Source organism: Cadophora gregata (genome assembly GCF_030347475.1).
Source record: "Cadophora gregata isolate MNR1 chromosome Unknown scaffold_8, whole genome shotgun sequence".
Lineage (NCBI taxonomy): Eukaryota > Fungi > Ascomycota > Leotiomycetes > Helotiales > Ploettnerulaceae > Cadophora > Cadophora gregata.
The window spans coordinates 1,680,589-1,700,168 of record NW_026695931.1 but is presented as its reverse complement, the minus strand read 5'-3'; the positions used below and the strand labels follow the sequence as shown (position 1 = coordinate 1,700,168).

The 19,580-nt window shown below is 48.4% G+C and overlaps 8 protein-coding genes across 10 annotated transcripts; 4 read left to right on the top strand and 4 right to left on the bottom strand.

The window, feature by feature from the left end:
* Positions 1-91: 91 nt before the first annotated feature.
* Positions 92-2,239, top strand: COG6 (Golgi transport complex subunit 6; the record flags this gene model as incomplete). The annotated part of the gene is made up of 2 exons (XM_058507727.1): positions 92-382; positions 440-2,239. 2 exons carry the CDS (start codon positions 92-94, stop codon positions 2,237-2,239), a joined length of 2,091 nt encoding a protein of 696 aa, XP_058356897.1.
* Positions 2,240-3,055: 816 nt separating this feature from the next.
* ONS95_014072 (uncharacterized protein) lies at positions 3,056-5,830 on the top strand (the record flags this gene model as incomplete). The annotated part of the gene is made up of 3 exons (XM_058507726.1): positions 3,056-3,145; positions 3,244-5,557; positions 5,610-5,830. 3 exons carry the CDS (start codon positions 3,056-3,058, stop codon positions 5,828-5,830), a joined length of 2,625 nt encoding a protein of 874 aa, XP_058356896.1.
* Positions 5,831-6,239: 409 nt separating this feature from the next.
* ONS95_014071 (uncharacterized protein) lies at positions 6,240-6,930 on the bottom strand (the record flags this gene model as incomplete). The annotated part of the gene is made up of 2 exons (XM_058507725.1): positions 6,759-6,930; positions 6,240-6,644 (listed from the first exon to the last, which is right to left on the bottom strand). Exons 1-2 carry the CDS (start codon positions 6,885-6,887, stop codon positions 6,240-6,242), a joined length of 534 nt encoding a protein of 177 aa, XP_058356895.1. The 5' UTR covers positions 6,888-6,930.
* Positions 6,931-7,074: 144 nt separating this feature from the next.
* On the bottom strand, positions 7,075-9,363 carry ONS95_014070 (uncharacterized protein). Of its 3 annotated transcripts, XM_058507724.1 has the most exons (5): positions 8,930-9,363; positions 8,794-8,870; positions 8,409-8,738; positions 7,357-8,353; positions 7,075-7,304 (listed from the first exon to the last, which is right to left on the bottom strand). In XM_058507724.1, the coding sequence occupies exons 1-5, from the start codon at positions 9,116-9,118 to the stop codon at positions 7,131-7,133; spliced, it is 1,767 nt and encodes a 588-aa protein (XP_058356894.1). In that variant the 5' UTR covers positions 9,119-9,363; the 3' UTR covers positions 7,075-7,130. The 3 variants fall into 3 exon arrangements, with proteins under 3 accessions (XP_058356894.1, XP_058356893.1, XP_058356892.1); XM_058507723.1 differs by having other exon boundaries at positions 7,075-8,353; XM_058507722.1 differs by having other exon boundaries at positions 7,075-8,353; positions 8,794-9,363.
* A 165-nt stretch (positions 9,364-9,528) lies between these two features.
* ONS95_014069 (uncharacterized protein) lies at positions 9,529-12,011 on the top strand (the record flags this gene model as incomplete). The annotated part of the gene is made up of 5 exons (XM_058507721.1): positions 9,529-9,688; positions 9,940-10,011; positions 10,108-10,866; positions 10,917-11,203; positions 11,257-12,011. Exons 1-5 carry the CDS (start codon positions 9,579-9,581, stop codon positions 12,009-12,011), a joined length of 1,983 nt encoding a protein of 660 aa, XP_058356891.1. The 5' UTR covers positions 9,529-9,578.
* A 2,055-nt stretch (positions 12,012-14,066) lies between these two features.
* Positions 14,067-16,265, top strand: MRS3/4 (Fe(2+) transporter). The gene is made up of 7 exons (XM_058507720.1): positions 14,067-14,304; positions 14,379-14,448; positions 14,511-14,546; positions 14,606-14,738; positions 14,789-14,881; positions 14,939-14,995; positions 15,044-16,265. Exons 1-7 carry the CDS (start codon positions 14,267-14,269, stop codon positions 15,517-15,519), a joined length of 903 nt encoding a protein of 300 aa, XP_058356890.1. The 5' UTR covers positions 14,067-14,266; the 3' UTR covers positions 15,520-16,265.
* ONS95_014067 (uncharacterized protein) lies at positions 16,266-17,589 on the bottom strand (the record flags this gene model as incomplete). Its single annotated transcript, XM_058507719.1, has 2 exons — positions 16,266-16,803; positions 16,919-17,589. 2 exons carry the CDS (start codon positions 17,587-17,589, stop codon positions 16,671-16,673), a joined length of 804 nt encoding a protein of 267 aa, XP_058356889.1. The 3' UTR covers positions 16,266-16,670.
* A 44-nt stretch (positions 17,590-17,633) lies between these two features.
* Positions 17,634-18,296, bottom strand: ONS95_014066 (uncharacterized protein; the record flags this gene model as incomplete). The annotated part of the gene is made up of 3 exons (XM_058507718.1): positions 17,634-17,692; positions 17,825-18,014; positions 18,114-18,296. 3 exons carry the CDS (start codon positions 18,294-18,296, stop codon positions 17,634-17,636), a joined length of 432 nt encoding a protein of 143 aa, XP_058356888.1.
* Positions 18,297-19,580: the final 1,284 nt, after the last annotated feature.

The following is a 19,580-nucleotide window of genomic DNA, read 5'->3' as shown; positions in this document are numbered from 1 at the left end:
TTGGGCATAGTCTCCGATACCCCTAGAAGGAGACGGCTGGCGAGACCTTCATATTCGGGAAATATTAACACCAGGATGGCTCGTTGAAGAAATGACATCTGATTACTTTCTGGCCCGAAAACCGTCAGGTTTGTCTGATGGGTTCGACTCACCCACATCTCCTACAGGAACACAACCTCGAAGCAATCCGCTAGCATCAAAAGTCACTTCTGTCCTTTCCGCGTCCTATGCAGACTCGGATATTAGAGATGCTCTCACCCTGCTAGACAAGCGCAATACTCAGAATAACGCAGAAACTCGGCGGCAATTGAGACTCGATGTTCAAAAAGAAGTCCTTGAGAGCAATGGAGACATCATTCGAGAGTTCGGTCAGGTGGCTGAGGTAATGCTTGCTCGAATTTACCTTCAGTGACACAACCTATATTGACACAGTACGTAGCAACTCAAGCGAATTGGGCTCACCATCGCAAGCCTCAACCAGGGATGTGAGGAGATGAAGCGTCACATCATGGCAGCTCATCTGGAGACTGCTCCGGTACTCGAGGAGGCCTCTGAGCTCATGAAGCAGAAGGACCAGGTCGAAAACAAGCAACAATTATTGAAGGCTTTTAACGCCCATTTCATCATGTCAGATGATGACATTGCAACTCTAACTTCTACTGCTGAGCCTGTCAATGACAAGTTCTTCTCGATCTTAGCAAGAGCCAAGAAAATCCAGACTGATTGTGAAATTCTGCTTGGGACAGAGAATCAGCGTCTAGGTCTCGAGATCATGGAACAGGTTTCCAAAAACCTCAATGGAGCTTTCCAAAAGCTGTACAGGTGGATTCAACGAGAGTTCAAATCACTCAACTTGGAGAATCCCCAGATCAGCTCATCCATAAGGAGAGCCTTGAGAGTTTTGGCTGAGCGGCCATCCTTGTTCCAGAATTGTCTCGACTTCTTTGCTGAAGCTCGAGAACACATTCTTTCAGACTCCTTCTACACCGCTTTGACAGGATCATCTGTCAATGGTGAAGAGAATGCATCCACCAAGCCGATAGAGCTAGCAGCCCATGATCCGCTCCGCTACGTAGGCGATATGCTGGCATGGACACATTCCGCAACCGTGAGTGAACGAGAAGCTTTAGAAGTACTCTTCATCTCAGATGGCGACGAGATCGCCAAAGGGATTCAAGCAGGCAGGGATAGTGAGCCCTGGAATCGTGTAGGTGTTGATGAGGACGAAGAAAACAGCTCTTTCGACGGGCTGAAGGCATTGAATGAGCTCGTCGATCGAGATGTCGCTGGCGTCGCACGGGTACTTCGCCAACGAATAGGCCAAGTGATTCAAAGCCATGAAGAGACTATCACAGCTTACAAGATAGCCAACCTGCTCAACTTCTATCGCGTCACATTTTCTAAGCTACTCGGGGATGAATCTGTTCTCCTCGAGTCGCTCTCAACACTTGAAGAGTCTGCTCTTCGCCAATTCCGAATTCTGATGCGTGACCATGTCGCAAGTCTACAAAACGATACACAGCTTCCACCGAACAATCTGCACCCACCGGAGTTCTTGCAAGAGGGACTGAAGCAGTTAACAGCTATCATGAAGACCTACGAGACGTCCTTTACTTCCCCTGATAGTCGAGAGGCGGATTTCCGACCCATCTTGACCGAAGCTTTCGATCCATTCATGACAGGAGCCCAAAATCTCGCTAAGAACCTCCCAGCTCCATCTGACGCCATATTCTCCATCAACTGTCTGCTTTGTGCTCGAAGTACTCTTGCTCCATTTGATTTCACGGTGTCGCGGATCGAAGAAATCGACGAGAGCATCGAAAAATACAGTACAATATTGACCAAGTCGCAATATGCCTTCTTCCTCACCTCCTCTGCGCTTCAACCTTTAATCCAAGCGCTGGACCCGCTCGATACCTCGAAAGACGATCTCAGGTCCATCCGTACACTGGAAGCATTCCAGCCTGCTGCTTTGTCGCAAGCTGGTCAGATTCTAGACGACTTCTTGCCATCAGCACTCATGGACGCAACAGAAAATTTGAAGAAGTTGCAGAGTTCGAAATTGGTGGCGGAGATTACTGAGAAAGCTGCTGAGAAATTCTGTGATGACTTCGAGGAAGTGGAGGAGAAACTTAATGCGGCGGACGAGATATGGGAGGAAGAAGGTGAGGAGGGAGAAGAGCCTTTGAGAGCCCTGTTCCCGAGAACAAGTGGCGAGATTAAGGTCTTGCTGTCTTGAGGTTATGTAACTTACCGAAGTTCTCTTATACAGGGAAATACATCTTCTTGGACAGAAATTTCTAATGCCCAGGAAACGACATAAAGAATTGGTTATGTGTGCCCACTGACACGCCAGGCTTTAAAGTCTCCAGTTCTTCACACACAAAAAGAGGAGCAACATCAACTTTGAATGAGGATGCGAACATGGCTGGCGGTTCCAAACCTACGAAGGTAATGCCAAGCAGACAAATGATCGCTTTCGCACCCAGACTGAGACTTTTCAGTGACTACTTCCTGACTTTGAACAGTATTTCGCTGAGCCCCGGCGTAAGAATTGCCCTATTGAGTGATGATGAAGTTGCGACGCAATAGTAGCAAGACGCAGTCATCACAGCCACCTTTGGTCGGCAAGTGATCCACTAGCAAAGTGAAAATTCCACTGTTGACCCCGCGTGGTGGCCTTCGTGTGTTATCCCTCAGAAGCACGTATAGAAGCTCGTTTCATTTTTCAGACGTAAAAATATACAATTTTGTGAATATCTTCATTTTCGCACACTGGTCTCCTTCTTTGAATTTGAGGTTGAATTTAGCTTATTGGCGGGGCTGGTTTGCCCAAAAACAGCCTGGTTCGAGGGGCCCGCTACGTCACTGCGAGCCTTGTCAACACCACCTGCACACCTTCGCCCAAGGAGGGTCCTCCCAGACACTATCACACGCACGCGATTCAGGAAACACCAAACAGTCAACACGAATCCAATCTTGTCGCAAACGAGAATTACCTCCCGTGTACATTCATTCATGATCCGACGAAGGGAAAGCCCTCAACGGTGCGGCCATGATGCGAAACAAGACCTCCTCGTCCCTGCAAAAGACGTACGATGAATGCTATCTGATCTGCTCCACAGCCGTGTACTTTGAAGGCCAGGTAAGCTATCCTTGTGGCGTACAGTATATGTCGAAGCTTGCAGTCCGCTGGAGCAATCTGCGAATCAATGAAGTAAAAGCTGACGGTGGGGTAAACAGGGTAACGAAGCGGAAGCGTTACGATCATGGCGATCGGCACTGGACCAGATATACTATCATAATGCCTACCGAGTACCTGCAGGGTATATTCCACGGTCGGAGACGGAGAAGGCACTCAAGGACAGTCTGCGAGATATGGAGATGCAGTGTAAGGAGCGCGTGGATCTTCTGGAAGCATTGAAGCAGTCACGCCAGGAAGAGACTGCGGGTGAGGCTGGGCCAGAAGGATCAAATGGAAAGATCCACAAGACCTCCTCAAGGACACCGAGACACAGCTCTGAAACAGAACATGGCGAAAAGGGATTCATTGGAAATGGCACAATTCCAGCTGTGAACTATCCAGAACTGTCGCGGCCAGGTCCACCACTACCACAACGACCTGCCATGATCACAAAGAACAGCTCAGAACGTGCTGTTGTTGGAAGCAAGCCTTCATTTGCGGGGCCATCCTCCTCAAATCTTGCCTCATCTTCGTCGTCGAGGACTATCACTCCAACATCTTCCGCTTCACTGGTCCCACCAATGAAGAAAACGTCGAGAAGTCCAAGTCCGGACAAAGGCAGGACTATGCTTCATACGCTACGATCAGGTGATAGAACTGGGCGAAAGCCCACCCCTCGTGCTCCAAGAACATCATCTTCTAAGAAAGATGTCGTTACAAACCAAGCCGCTTCCCTAGCTTGGCAATCTTTGGGGAAGGGAGGTAAGGAGAGACTCGGGCGGAGCTTGGATGCCGAGAACGACAGGAGCTCGACAGCTCTTCCAGAATCTGGTCGCAAGGATAGTTCTAGTGAGCCAATACCAGGAAGGTCAAGCTCTTCGCAGAATGTTCGGTACGATAGTAGAACTCGTACGTTGGTCCCAGATTCCCACTCCCACCCCCGAGGGCCGAGCCCTCCCGATTTGTTGTCTGGGAAAGCCGAATTGTATGGCTCTTCTGGACGATCAAGTAATTATCCTTTTCCTCCCACGGATCCCGGTCAACCAGGTGCTGTTGCGGGCTCGATGCTTACTCCTTCAGCAATACAAGACTTGATAGATCTCGATCCTCCCTCACCACCTATCGCTGAATCGAGCTTTACTAAAGCAAAGAAAACCCCTCCTCCACCACCACCTCACTCTAGAAATGCAGCAAAACTTGAGCCCCTTTCATATCCAACATATCTTAAGGAATATCCCGAAACTAGTGCCAGGAAGAGCAAGGCTGAGACAGAAATGCCATTACGAAGAAAGCCAGCAGTCAGGGACCAAGGTGATTCTGAAGGATCTAAAACCAAATTGTCCCGGAAGCCAGTTGCCGCAAATATATCTTCGCCTCGGCATAGGGATCGATTCCAGGAGAAGGATGCTGGAAGAAAAGCACAAAGAGTCAAGAAGCCGAGAGACGATGACACATCATCCCAAAGTATCGATGAAGATACGGGGAGCAGTGGTCCAACAGCAAAACCGAAAAGGAAACAGAAGCAGAAGCAAAAGGAGAGTGAAATACTTGCGGATCCAACAACGCCAACTTCTGATGACTCTGAAACACAGGCCGACTTGGTAAAGAGCGCATGGGAGATCAAGGTTCAGCAGCTTATGAAAAATTTGCCGAAGGGTGTCGATGAGGGAGCTGCGAAGCAAATTTTCAACGAAATCGTGGTTCAGGGTGACGAAGTTCACTGGGATGATGTTGCTGGTCTCGACATAGCCAAGAAAGCATTGAAAGAAGCGGTTGTATATCCATTCTTGCGTCCAGATCTATTCATGGGGCTTCGCGAGCCAGCCCGAGGTATGCTCCTCTTTGGACCTCCTGGGACTGGCAAGACGATGTTGGCGAGAGCTGTGGCAACAGAATCGAGATCGACATTTTTCTCAATATCAGCAAGCAGTTTGACAAGCAAATACCTTGGCGAGTCTGAGAAGCTTGTCCGAGCCCTGTTCTCACTTGCCAAAGCATTGGCACCCAGCATCATTTTCGTCGACGAAATCGATTCCCTGCTTTCATCCCGCTCTGGGTCAGGAGAGCATGAGGCAACCAGGCGAATCAAAACAGAATTTCTAATTCAATGGAGCGATCTTCAGCGAGCCGCAGCCGGAAGAGAGCAGAGTGAGAAAGAGAAGGAGCGGGGAGACGCAAGCCGGGTTCTTGTACTTGCTGCCACTAATCTTCCTTGGGCTATTGATGAAGCAGCTAGACGAAGATTTGTCAGGCGGCAATACATTCCATTACCAGAGGACGAAACCAGGGCTACCCAGTTGAGAACCTTGCTGGGACATCAGAAACATAGTTTGGACGAAGACGACATCCAAAGGCTAGTGGAGCTGACTGACGGTACATAATCTCTATTGACAGTCTATTTGCAGTTTTACTGACGTTTCTGCAGGATTTTCTGGTTCAGATATCACAGCGCTAGCCAAAGATGCTGCCATGGGTCCTCTGCGCTCCCTTGGTGAAGCACTACTCCACATGTCAATGGACCAGATCAGACCGATACAATTCGTAGACTTTGAAGCAAGTCTCGTGAACATCCGACCCAGTGTCAGCAAACAGGGCTTGAAAGAATTCGAGGATTGGGCTAAGGAGTTTGGGGAGCGAGGTGGATAGACATATTATTTCATGGGATTGTATCATACTTATACATGCCTAAAATGGGACAAGGAAATGGTGCGGTTGGGTAGGCGAGACTGGCAGGGGAGGAATCGATGGTTTGGGGGGGCTTGGGCAGGATAACTGGCCGGCTGTATGAGCAGTGATACCGTTCAATTGAAGAGAAATGGTGTCTATGGTACACTTTTCCTGACTCTCTCCCGTCTTATACATTTGGACGCCATGCAATGCAATGTCTTCGTCCCACTCGTACCATATACAATATTCTACAATCATCGGATCGAACCATGAACGCCTCACCATATCGAACATTCCGTCACCAGATGTTCGTTCGCTCCCAATCTTCAAACCGTGACGCTTTCACAGCCCTTGTTCTCCAGGTAGTCGTTTCCTTTCCTCCATCAAATCAAGCAAGTATCTTCTCCCCGGCGCCCTGGCCCTTGGCTTCACTCGCGTGCCTCTCTCCTTCTCCAAGCAACTCTTCCACCATCCCATCTTCGCCCACCTCACTTTTTCTTCCCTCAACCTCTGCTTCCCTTGGAGTGTCCCAGGGCGATCCAGGCCTCCCACTCCTCGCCCACCTCCTCTCAACCTTCGCCCTCCACTTCGCCTCCTTACTCTCCACCCTCTCCTCCAGCGTCGGTATCGCTGGCCTGTCCTCAATCGGCTCTCCAAATGGCGCCACGATACTATTAACTACGTGGTGTACGTGTTTGCTGTATCGCCAGCCGGGGGAGATGGAGATGATATCGCCGATGCGGAGGGAAGAGTTGGGGTCGTGAACTAGGACATTGGTGCTTCTGTTGAAATGCTGTTAAGGAAAGAAGTGTCAGCTTAGGAAGTTTTAAGCATTTAGGAGGAGATCCTATCGTAAAGACTTGGAATTGTAATGGTAGAGAAAGAGGACAGAGGACGAAGTACATACCTTCTTAATATGCCCATTCCATTTCTGAACGCCAACTCGTGCTTTCACAGTTTTCTGCATAAGGCCTGCTGATACTACAACAGCATTTATCTGCCGCGTGGCGGAAACTGCAACTTTAGTTGTTGACATTGTTTTATGAGGGCAATTGTGTGGTGGGCTAATTGCGCTGGACTGCTGGAGAGCTTCGGATTTTGGTCTGGTGTTGATGATTTCGAGCATCAGCGGGGATGTTGGTTTTTCCGCTCCGTGCCAGGGGCGGACTGAGCCCTTTGACCTAACGGCACGACACTGGGGGGCTTACGTACAAGTAGGTGATATTACATCTTCATTATTCTCTAAATACCAACAGTACTACCAATGATTTGTCATTAATTAGCCCTTCGGTATGGCTTTCTCTTCGTCCTCTTTCTTGACCGAAGTCTCAACTCCGGCACTCTCTAGATCACTACTTTCCTGTTGCTCTCTAGTGCCCCTTGAGTTGACCTTTCTCCATCCTACAAAGCAACCTGTGAGCAGAGCGCTACATGCCGCAGCAAGTTGCACATACTGATGCTCTAGTATCAGTTTTGTTTTCTACCCAAATAATGTACTTACTTACAAAGACATGATTAATGGACTGATTATAAGCCAAAATTGCTCCCTCCAGGTAATTCTCCGGGACGTTATGGTGCAATTCAGTGACGCCAGAACGTATCAGAAGCGTTGAATCAAGGCCTGGAGCGAACTTCGCTACTGCTGGCTTCATTGAGGATGTGAAGACCGTTTTAGTCGCGGCTGCGAAAATTGCGCCTCCAAAGTATTGAGCGAACAGAACATAAGCTGATCCCAGAGATGCATCTTCAGCTGGAAGATTTGTTTGGATGGCTGTCACCAACTTTGATGGATCAGCATTGTAACCACATCGCTGAAATGGCCGAGGATTGAAGAGAAAGATCCTCACCAACTGCATCACGAAACCTCTTCCAGTTCCGAGCAAGATCTGGTAGCCGATCCACCGACCCACAGATGTATCCGGCTGCATTGTGGACATCAGAGCTGCTCCTGCAATAATTAGACAGTTACCTCCAATCACCTCAGGAAGGTAGTATCCCGTTTTCTGTACAATTGCACCACAAGCCACTCCTGCTATGAGTTGCGAGATGACAGAGGGCAGTATCATAGTCCCACTTGATATGGGTGAGGCACTTTTGACGGCCTGAAACCAAATCGGCAACCAATAAGCTGCTGTAAACACGCCACCTGACTGCACAAATGCAGTGAGGCCGATGGCTATGTTTTTTCTGTCTTTTGACAGTCGTGGTGGAATCAAAGCGGCATCACCTTGGTAGATGAACCAGCCAAGGAGACCAATAAATATAGCTCCTCCTCCACAGAGAAGCCCGACCACTGTGGCTGAACTCCATGGATATTTGTCGCCTCCCCACTCGAGTCCAAGAAGCAACATAACACAACCAGTTGCAAACCCGAAGAATCCAACAATGTCAATAGTTCTTAGTCTTTGGAGGACAGTGAGCTCAGTTGTTGTGAGTCTGCTTACAGGTAGTTTCATGAAGATACCAAGCACGATGACAACCACACCACCCAAAGGTAGATTTCTAGAAATGTTCAGCGTTGAGAGGGTTGAAAGTCATCTTGCCATGGCAGACTCACATATAGAAACACCACCTCCACGACACGGTGGTGAGTACTCCTCCCAGCACAGGGCCGACTGCTTGGCCGGAGGCGAGACACGCCATGCCGACACCCATAACAAAAGCCCGCCTACTCAAAGGCACGGTCGAGGCTATTATTGTCGTAGTTCCGGTGATCAGACCACCACTACCAATACCTGAGATTGCCCTTCCCACAATTATGGCGCTTGATGATTGCGCGGTTCCAGCTACAAGACAGCCAAGTTCGTATATACCGATGAATCCCAAGTATATGACTTTGATATTGAACATCCGATACAATACACCAGTCAGAGGTGTCATCGTGCAGCTTTAAAAAAGTTAGCATTGGATTCAAGTCAATTTTTTGAAGCAGATTGACGTGCCTTGAAATGAAATATGCCGCGGAATACCATCCCACGTCTTGTACAGTATTGAACTCCGAAGTGATGGACGGAATGGCCTATTTTATTATCAGCGTCCACGCAGACGTTGAAATCAGGGTATGAAAGCAACACATGCGGTTCCTAAGATCGTTGCATTCGATGCCACAAGCGATACTGCCATTATCAGACACACCATCATAATTATGTTTGCAATTCCACGAGAGCGAGAATCGTCGGAAACATCAGTCGGACTCTGGAGCCCAACGACCGTGTTACCAGCAGGCGAAATATCCACATTGGTGTTCTTCTGTGTCGCTTTGGACATCTTGGCTACGGTCGTGGACGGTTCTAGTCCCTGGTACGAACAGTGGATAGCCGCTTCTGAAACCAGCAATTGAGAGGGTCAAGCGAGAAGTAAACACTTGATCTAAGCGGGCGAAAAGAAGCCGTGAGATGCTGAAAGTCTGGTCTGAAAATGCTGCCAAGGAAGGAGGCATTCCTTTCTTTTTAGACATTTTGAGCACTCCTTCAATTTTTCCGCACATTGCATGAAGACATAATCGTTATAGGCGCTTCTCGTGACGACGGAGAGTCGCCAGGAGTCCGCGTGGCTCCTGAATTCCCTCTTTTACGCGCTATTGGTCACCACGCCGCATCCCGATCTCGCTTGGAGAAGCGGAGATTTTTATAAAGTCCGGTCGTCCCCTCCTTGAGATATACCTTGGAAAGGCAACTTGGAGACTTTTATACTTTCCATTGCAGGTGCTTTTCCTTCGCCGGCAAATATGAATGCTTCTGTGCCTATTACGGCGAAATGGGGAACGGCTTGTTCAGCTTGCGCAACTGCGAAATCTAGGTGTATTCGATCCAATGAATCATCTGGAAAATGCGACAGGTGAGTGTGATTTGACTTCATCTGGTCAGATCAAAAAGGATTTCGAAGAATTCCGAGTAGTTTGAACAAATCATCCAGACAATCAACTGCTGGTTTCTTGGCTCCTTCTGATCGAAAAGTTTGACTGGGTGGCTTCGGGTGTACTTTTGTCAGCTATCCCATTTCCGCACCACGAAACAGTCAATTCACACCGGACAGGGCCATGATCACAGTTTCAAAATATGGCATGCTGACTTCCGACTAATTACAAGATGTCTGACTTCCCGGAAAGATTGTACGGGTCAGGTACACAAGAAAAGGAAGAAGAGAGAGGCCCAACCAAAGTAAGCCTTCAGAGCTGATTTTCTACAGCTATGAATCTTCACGATCTTCCACATCCCAAGAGAGGTGCCGGACTAATAACGATACTATTTCAATAGCAGAACTTTGATACTCGAAGAAAAGCTCGATAGCCTTGTTGACTTGCTGAAAGCTACACCAGGAGGGGCTTCTGCCGTCCAGTCGATCCTAGCCAAGTCACCTGCAACAAACACTGGCAAGAAAACAGCACGGTCCGATCAACATGAGGGAAAGAGTCGGACATCCAAAACTCCCCAAAAAGGCGACAGTGAGCTTGTTCACGACGATTTCCCGTCCAAGTTCAGCTCCATAGCACCCCCAACATGCATCTGTCGAGCACCAGTCAGCGAAGAAGATTCCCACCCCGTCAACACTGACGAGATTCTGTTATCAATATACAAGAACCAGCTCTGTTCCTGGTTCCCCTTCGTTATCGTGTCGCCCAGTACAACAGCCGCACAACTTCAATCCTGCCGACCATTTCTGCTGAAAGCCATCCGTCTCGTCGCCTCCTTTCGAAACGTCCGTTCAATGTGGGGCCAGCGCCGAGCGATCATGCAATACCTTTCAGAAGCTGTATTCGTGTATTCTGAGCGCTCGTTGGATCTCCTGCAGGGTATTCTTGTAATCTTGGGGTTTTACCATTATCATTGTCTGGCGCATATTCAGTTTAATAATTTGATGCAGTTAGCGATTAGTATTGTTGGGGACATGGATTTGAATCGGGATCCGGGGAGACTTGTGAAGCAGAGGGTTTTGGCCATTGATTATGACCCGCCGAGGGCGAGGACTAATGATGAGAGAAGAGCCGTTGTTGGGGTATGGTATATGAGTTCCAAGTCAGTACAGCATCCTGTCCTGTTGAATAGTCTGAGTTAATAGTTTACAGTGTGGCGTTGACCTTTAATAAAGGGCAATCGGAGAAATACACGAAGTACCATGATCAGTGTCTCCAAGAGCTAGAAGAAGCTTCCGAGTACGAATCTGATATATTGCTCGTACACCTCGTGAGAATACAACACCTGATACAGCGGATCGCGGACTTCAACAACAGAGATCAATTACCTGAGGAGCTGCCCGGCATTGTACAGACTCCCGCATCAGCATATCATGCAGCATTTCAGACCGAAATCGAAAGACACCAGGTTATGCTCCCTCCGAGCTTGAGTAAATGCCGTAAGTACCGAAGTCTTCAGTAGTCTTAGATTCCATCTCAACCCAAAATGTAGATCTCATCATGACCCACTTCAACACCGCCCAACTCCGCCTCTACGAGCCCCTGCTCTACGATGCCAGTCTGCTCGACGGCATCTCCAGATCATGCACAACACTATCATTGTCCGATCCCACAATATTCAACAGATTCAGCTCCTGCCTTTCGGCACTCAAGAAATGGTTTGAACATTGGCTCACCATCCCCGTCTGCTTCTACTTCCACATGTCTCAACCTCTGCCAGCACAGTTGAGATACAGCATGGTGATGCTATCCCAATGGGCACTTATCTTCTCTCCCTCCCGCCTAACCGGCCCGAGCTCATCACCTCGGGCTCACAGCAATCAGCCTTCTGGCCGTAATCCACCCTCTAGGATAGATTTGAATGTCGGAGAGCAGATTGATATTCTGAGTATTCTCGATACAGTAGTAACACGCTTCGAAGCCGCCAAAACGGAAATGAGCGCCGCTCATGGCGGGGTATGGAGGAATGGGATTTGGGATCTGGCGGCGAAGAAGATTAGAATGAAGAGAGCCAGGATTGAGAAGTGTTGGCTGACTGTGGAGAGCGCTGGGGGTGAGGGGAAGTACAAGATTGCTGATGAGGTGGATAGAGGTATGACTGAGGACGCGATTGTTGGACCTGGGTTGAGCGGGAGTGATAGCTATGGTGGGATGTGGTTTGATGTGCCATTTGGTGAGGAGTTGCAGGATGATTGGTTGTGGGCAACGGATTTGCTTGGTGGGATGGATGGGCGGGAGTGCCTTTGAGATGCCTCCTATGACTTCTTGAGGGGTCTCTTACTTTCTGTACGTAATTTAGGATGGAATGACTATTGCATCTAGCAATTAATTAAACCAAATGTCTGTGTTGATGCTGTTGGTTATTTGTTGACAAACCAGCAGGCTCGCCTAGATTCTGCTTCAGTTTGTGATCGCGAAAAAAGCTTGTGTCTCTGGTCTTTGCTGTTGATTTGCATGTAAATTTATTGATCATCATGGATTCCTATGAACACGTAAAGAGACATATGGTCACATACGTGGCGCAATGAATGGTATTTGTTATGCCTACTCGCTAGCTTCAGCCAGCGACAGAAGACTTGCTACATCGTGATCTGCAGACCAGGGCTCTGTTAAAAGCATTAATTCCTTTCAGCCATCAATTCTATCAGAAAGAAAATATGCGTGCTCGTCATCAAGAAGAATCTATCCAGTTGATTGAAATTTTTGGACTGGGATCGGGCAATTTTCGCCTACAAAGCAGTCGAGGGTCACAGGCTCTGTCCACTCGCGGTGAGCAAAACGATTTTGTGAAAATGATCATACAAGGACAACAGACAATAAGAAGTTATTATTTTGAAGATAGATTCTGCATCATAGAAAAGCTCCTGCATATGCAGATGCTGTCGCATATCTGTTACGAAAAAGAAAGTGTTCTTGCGATAAAAAGATGCGTTCAACGAACTGCGGCAGCTGGCAGCTTTCCGACACGGTGACGAAGATTGAAGAATAGAATAGGAAGAGTGAAGAATAGAATAAAGCAAAACAACGGAACCAATTGAAATGTATCACAGGTGTAGAACAACGTTTGGCCACGCTTCGCATCAAATGCCTTCGATGGATGCTCAGGCTCGAGGGTCTAGCGCAACGGATCGTAGCGATGTCGGATGTACCTAGGTATGGATATTTCACGGACCTTCAAAGCACCAGTAGCTATGCCTCCGACTTTATGCAGAATCCACTCCGAATATCTGACATGCGAAGGTGCGTGTGTTCGGAGTAATCTTACTGGCTATCCCTTGGCTATCTTAGCCCAGCAAATTCTTTATCAGATCCTTTTCAAGGTATTCTAGAATACCCTTTTTTGCTCTCCCTTGTTATCAGATCAAATTTGCATCACGCTTAGAGCCGCGAGGGCCACTCCGAGAGCTTTGACTGACCCACGCACCGGCTTGTGCGGCTTTGGGCATCTTCTGACAACAGGCATGAGAAGATTTCTTTGGCAACAGTTGTGAAGGAGGTCTTTAGACGTAGATAACCTCAAAAGAGGCTGGCACCTTCCCCAGAGATCGAATTCCGTCTCCATGGCCATGGGATTCCAGACAAGCAGTGCTGAATGGGCAGAATCGCATGTTGAAAGAGCAGGCGTCGTACGAGAATTCATGCCATTATGACGCAGAATCCAGCGGCTTGCGGTTTTCCCCAGGTCCCTTGTGTCCATTCGGTGCATTCGTGGCTGGGGAAGGGATCTGACAGATCTAGCAAATAGATTGCCCTTGCAGGATTGAATATCTTCGAAGTCTGCATTGCCCTCCTGTAAAGCTCCGAGGAGACCTTGCATCGCCTGGAATGCCACAGCAAAGGATGAAGAGGATGCGAGGCCGCAACTCCGTATCTCCACTCTCCATCGAAGAAGGCAGACCACGATGCATTTTTTGTTGATGTGTTGAAGGAAAGACTTCGTTAGCGATGGTAGTACTAAATAGGGTGGCATCGTCCATCATCCAATGTAGATTTGAAATACATGAACGGTTGCCACGGAACGATACTGCTCTTGATCGGACCAGCGCAAGCACTAAAAAGAGTCCGGTGTTGATCAACAGCTGAAGGCTCTACAGTAGTCGTGGTGATCCAAAGTTTTGGTGTTGTCTTTGCCTCGGCGAAGGCTGTTCTCCTCCCTCGAGTCCGCGGGCATTACTGTACAAGTACAGTACAACCCGCCTGGCTCGCTTCTCCACCGCCCAGCCAGCCAGCCATTCGAGGCTACGCACCCCTGTCAGCTCTGGTTGATTTTCTACAGCCAAAAGACCACAGCATCATCGACAAACATCGAACACCCTCTAGCTGCTCTCAACACTACCAACTCTATCACTCACGCCGCCACTCCTTTCCCCTAACCCGAGATCACCACGACCTTCTAAAGAGGACGCTCATTTCGAGGATTTCTCACTGCACCCGGTGTAATCGGCATCCTGGCTCTGCAATCGACGGCGTACGGAGGAGGATCTGTGGTTGTGGCCGCCCCAATGGCCCAACCAGATGCAGAGCCAGTAGATGAGTATGAGTATGTGCAACCGCAGGAATCGCACTGAGTCTTTCCCATGTCGAATCTACAGATCGCTAACACTGTATCCATAGCTATGAGGGACTGCCACCAAACTTCTCGCTGCTCCAGAACATGGCCGCAGGCGCGTTTGCAGGCATAGCTGTAAGTCTCTACAACACCTCCTCGAGAGGCGCTCAAGACACTACATACTAATATTCGAGTAGGAACACACTGTTATGTACCCGATTGATGCTATCAAGGTGCGCAATATTCACGAGGTGGTTTCATGATGTCAAGATGTTGACTGACAGCTTCGCAGACTCGAATGCAGATCCTCAACCCGACTCCCTCCGCAGTCTACAACGGTATGATTCAAGGAGGATACCGAATAGCCACGGGGGAGGGATTTCTCAGTTTATGGAGAGGAATGTCCAGTGTGGTGGTTGGAGCTGGTATGTACAGCTGGGAGGCTTGGAGGCGACATTCATTGATATCTCGATAGGTCCTGCTCATGCAGTCTACTTTGCGACCTACGAAGCTGTGAAGCATGTCATGGGTGGTAACCAAGCTGGTGTTCATCATCCTCTTGCTGCAGGTATGTTTGCTTTTGATTTCTAGCTTGTTTGGACATCTGCTAACTGTGTACTTCTAGCGACAAGCGGAGCTTGCGCAACCATTGCCAGTGATGCTCTGATGAACCCATTTGATGGTATGGTCATTTCTATCTCTCAATTTACAGTGTACTAACCCCCCGCAGTTATCAAGCAACGCATGCAAATCCACAATTCGAGCAAGATGTACAAATCTATGTTCGATTGCGCCAGATATGTCTACCGAAGCGAGGGTGTCTCGGCGTTCTACGTCTCCTACCCCACCACACTTTCCATGACCGTCCCGTTCACTGCATTACAATTCCTTGCCTACGAATCTATCTCGACTGCGATGAACCCCTCGAAAGTCTACGATCCATTGACACATTGTTCTGCAGGTGCTGTGGCTGGTGGTTTTGCGGCTGCGCTGACAACTCCGATGGATGTGGTGAAGACAATGTTGCAGACGAGAGGAACTGCCAACGATCCGGAGCTAAGAAACGTCAATGGATTTATGGAAGGCGCCCGATTACTGCACCGGAGAGAGGGATTTGGGGGTTTCTTCAAAGGTGTCAGGCCGCGCGTTGTGACTACAATGCCCAGTACGGCCATTTGCTGGTCGGCTTATGAGGCCTGCAAGTGAGTTTCCCCGATATCTCCGCCAGATGGACGCAATGCTAACAAGCGCAGGGCATACTTCATCAAGCAAAATGACATAGTCGTTTGAACAACCAAGCAATGACAAGGAAACGAGGGTCCACAATCGCCATCTCACCTCAGCGCCTACGCCAAAGCTTCCCACATAATACATACCCTATGGTTGCAAGCCCACCTTACCATCCAAGTCGCCTCATGCTGTTGCCGACGACCTCCAGGCCGGGTTTTTCAGGATAGAATGGCATCGTTTGCATACACGATTATAAGTATCGAATCCCACCCGCGCATCACCCCACGATTAAAAGAAGGCACTTTGCGAAAGAAAGACACCACCAAAGCACTTCCCCGGCCTACCTGTACATATTTCCGTCTCTCTATTAGATCTCATTCCCTGTCCGCCTATCTTGGCAGGGAGCTTTGTTGTTAACTATCTCTCTATTTGCGCTTTTCCTCTGGTTCGCGAGCGATGCACTGCACTGCTTGGGCAGTGCAGGGTTTCATGGAGTTGTCTGCTTTTTCTGCTTTTGCGGGCTAGCATTTGGGGGGTTAGCGTGGGCTATGAAGAGAAGTGGTTAGACGAAAAATGCGATGCTGAGGAGAAGAGGGAGAAGAAAGTGGTGAGAGATGGACGGATTAACAGATTTGTACTTATATGATGAGAAGGCAGTGATGATCATATTGTACGTATGATTTCTGCTGACCTTGAATGAAAGACTTGATACATCGAGGGGCACTTTATTTAGTTTGAATTCTGAAGCAACAGTGCTAGGTGACATTCGTTGTAATGATGAATGCACAAGTGAGCCATTGAAGCAAAAGTCGCGAGAAAAGGGGCAAGGGTCGTTCCTGTCAAATCACGGTTTAGAATCTACTGGTACTAGTACTGTGGATTTACAGCGAAATTCGACGTTGAATCTTCTCATCTCCTGCGTGCCTCCCCTCTTATATGTACTAGGGCGCGTGCTAAATCTCATAGCTGAATCCGAAACATTTCCCTTTCGTGTCGTAAACCAAACATTTGGCATTCCAAAGTGAGATTCCCAAGTGCGAATTTTCGATCTTAACCTCCCATATCCCAACATCCCCCTCTCTCATTCGGGAATCATGATAATATGTCAAATATCATGCATTTTGACTTCATTGCCCTTCAATACCGACCTCTTTGATTGCCCAAGCTAATGCCTTTCGCCATTTCGAAGCATCCCCCTGCTCGTCGAGATGAGCGAGCACGGCACTGAGGAGCCGCTGCGCGCGATTGGTGAAGTACCACCTGACAGAGGAATAAGTATTAGCGCTCACGTATTGTAAGTATTTCAAGACAGTCGAGTATGATTTGCAAACAAGCACAGAGAGCGAAGCGAAGAAGAGCAAAAGCTACCACCTACCGACTCTCAACCATCTTCAACAACACACAATAAAACCCCAATAGCACAAGAGCACCCTCATGCTTCCTGGCAAGCATATCCAAATACGCCTCCGAGATAGCCATCGGCCACACACGCAGTGCATCCCAGGTCGTGAATGCCGTACCGAGGACTTCGCGGTACCGGAACGCGAGGTCGAGTTCACGAGCGGAGGAGATATAAGTAGTGATTTCATGCTCGGTCCATATTCGCACAACTGCGTTTGGATCCTTGTCATCTGAGCATGAATCCAAGTCTGAATATTTCGGGCCGCTGGGAATAAGCGAGAGCAAGTGAGCTAACAGGAGAGGAGGTGTCCCATCCGGTACTTCAACGGGTATCTCCCACTGATCAGCAAGCACGGAGACAGGTCCGAGCTCGAGTGTATCCCAGATGTCGCCGAGGATGACACATCCTGCGCGGATGAGGTAGAGCCAGGGCGGGAGGACGCTCTCGCCGTCTTGGAAATTGGAGGAGCCGTTGATGGTGCGGATTGGTATGGGTGGTGCGGAGGGGGACACGATCATTAGTTGCTCGTTTTGGGTTTGCGTCTCGGTTGCGAAGGAGATTGTTATGAGGAGGTGGGCGAAGGCGAGTACGGCGTCGCAGTTCTGGGGTGTGACGTGGAGCATGGTTTCTTGGAAAAGTGGCATGGCGGCGTCTTGGTGTTGGGAGGCGAGGAGGCTGAGGTGGGTGCTTAATGGTGAGTTGGGGTGAGGTAGGCGAGATGGAGAGCGGAGCAGGCAAGAATGCCAACTGTGGACAAGTAACGGTAAGGTCAGTATTTGGTCTTCGATGTACCACTCACAGTGTTAAGCGAGAGAGTTATTAGTGAAGAAGAGGCAGAAATAGAGCTGTTCAATGTCTCGAATCTCGCCGGAGACCTACGATGAAGGAAGAAATTAGTTTTTGCAAGGAGCGGAATGTGGTTCTCCCACAGAGATTGCATCGCTGGGGTGGTCGAGAGGGTGGACGCTGTGTTTGTTATGAAGTGATGTAGAAGTGCTGAGTCGGATGTATCTATTGTTGATGGAGGTGTTGCATAAGGGACGACATTCTCCGGGACTACTATGTCGTACTTTAAGTACCATTAGCAACTTTGTACCTATTGGCAAATGCTCCGAAAGTGTATTGATCCATTGGGTTGTTGGCTCATAATGGCATTAAAGAGACGTACCTCAACATTCATAATATCAACCATACTAGAAGCGATGTTACACTTAGGTTCAACATCACTCACTGCTCCGTTCGTAAAATACTTTAAAAGATTACCCCTAAAGAAGGTCTGCAGCTCCACCGCCTTCCAATCGACCCCGGCTTTCGCAGCAACACCATGAACAGCAAGCCAATGACTCCTCATTCTCTTCCCACTTGCACATAAATGCCCACACCCCTCGTACTTACACATCAGCCCCTCAATAACCGGTAATGCAGGCACAGGAAAGACACTAAATTTACTCTGCGTCTGAATCACCTGTTCAGGAGTAGCGAGGTCAAGAGTGGACACATAGCTCATGAACGGACGGCGCCGAGCTCGGTGGATTGCATGGATATCTTTGAGATGCCGAGAAATGGCTGTGGGCTGGATAGCGTAGAGGCATGTCGTGCATATTAGGGCTTTGTGATCTGGTAGGTAGCGAAGGAGTTGAGAAGGGAGGGGGTCTGGTGGTGGTGGTGGTGAGGAGGTGGTGCTGGAGGGAGACATGTCATTGATGTGGCTTGTGACATAGGGGGAACAGGACCGTCGATTCTGAATGTCTGATCAGAAAAGAAGAAATTGATTTGCGGTGGAGCTTCTGGTCGTGATACAATGTTCTAGACGGTTCGTTGACGTTGTTGAGGATGGTGGACTGGAAGCGAGGGTTTTAGCGGTAATATCGGTGATAAAATGGGTCTTCTACGACACTGGACTCTTTGTGTTACTTGCTCGCAATACGAAAGAAGTACCTTGCATCATGCAGATACTCATCGCATAATCGTGCAAGTATTGTCTTCCTCTTTTGGATTTAGGACTTCTTCGTGATTGGTAGGGGGAATGGAGGGAGCCCTACAGTAGGGAAGAATCGACGGTGCCGTTCTGTTAAAGCTCTCTCGCTTAAAGTACAGTACTGTAACAGTACAGTACTGTAACAGTACAGTACTGTAACAGTACAGTACTGTATGGGTGCCCAGCCGGCCCTGCGCCTGTCATAATTGCAGTTGCATAAGGAGCTACTACAGAGAGAGAGAATCTCCTATATAAAGGGGTAGCGTACTTAGTAGTACAGCCTATAGTACTAAGTCTACGCCTATAATCCCTATATTTCTAATAGCCCCCCTATTCTCTATATCTGTAATAAATAGAGTTTTCTAAAGTAGTACAGCGCTAAATATTCCTAAAGCGACGCTAAAGTATCACTGAAGTATTACTAATAACTTATATTATATAAGGAGCCTCGATTATACCTTATTAACTCCTATAATATACTAGTATATATATAGTGCTTATATCTCCTGTTTTCCTAGGAGTTTAGCAACTTTATAGTATTAAGGTATATAAAACAGTATAAGAGTACACCTAAATCGCTCCCTTATTAATAATCTCCTGCTCCTACTACTCTTATTTACCTTTCTTTATAGCTACCTCGCACTTTCCTTTTATAGC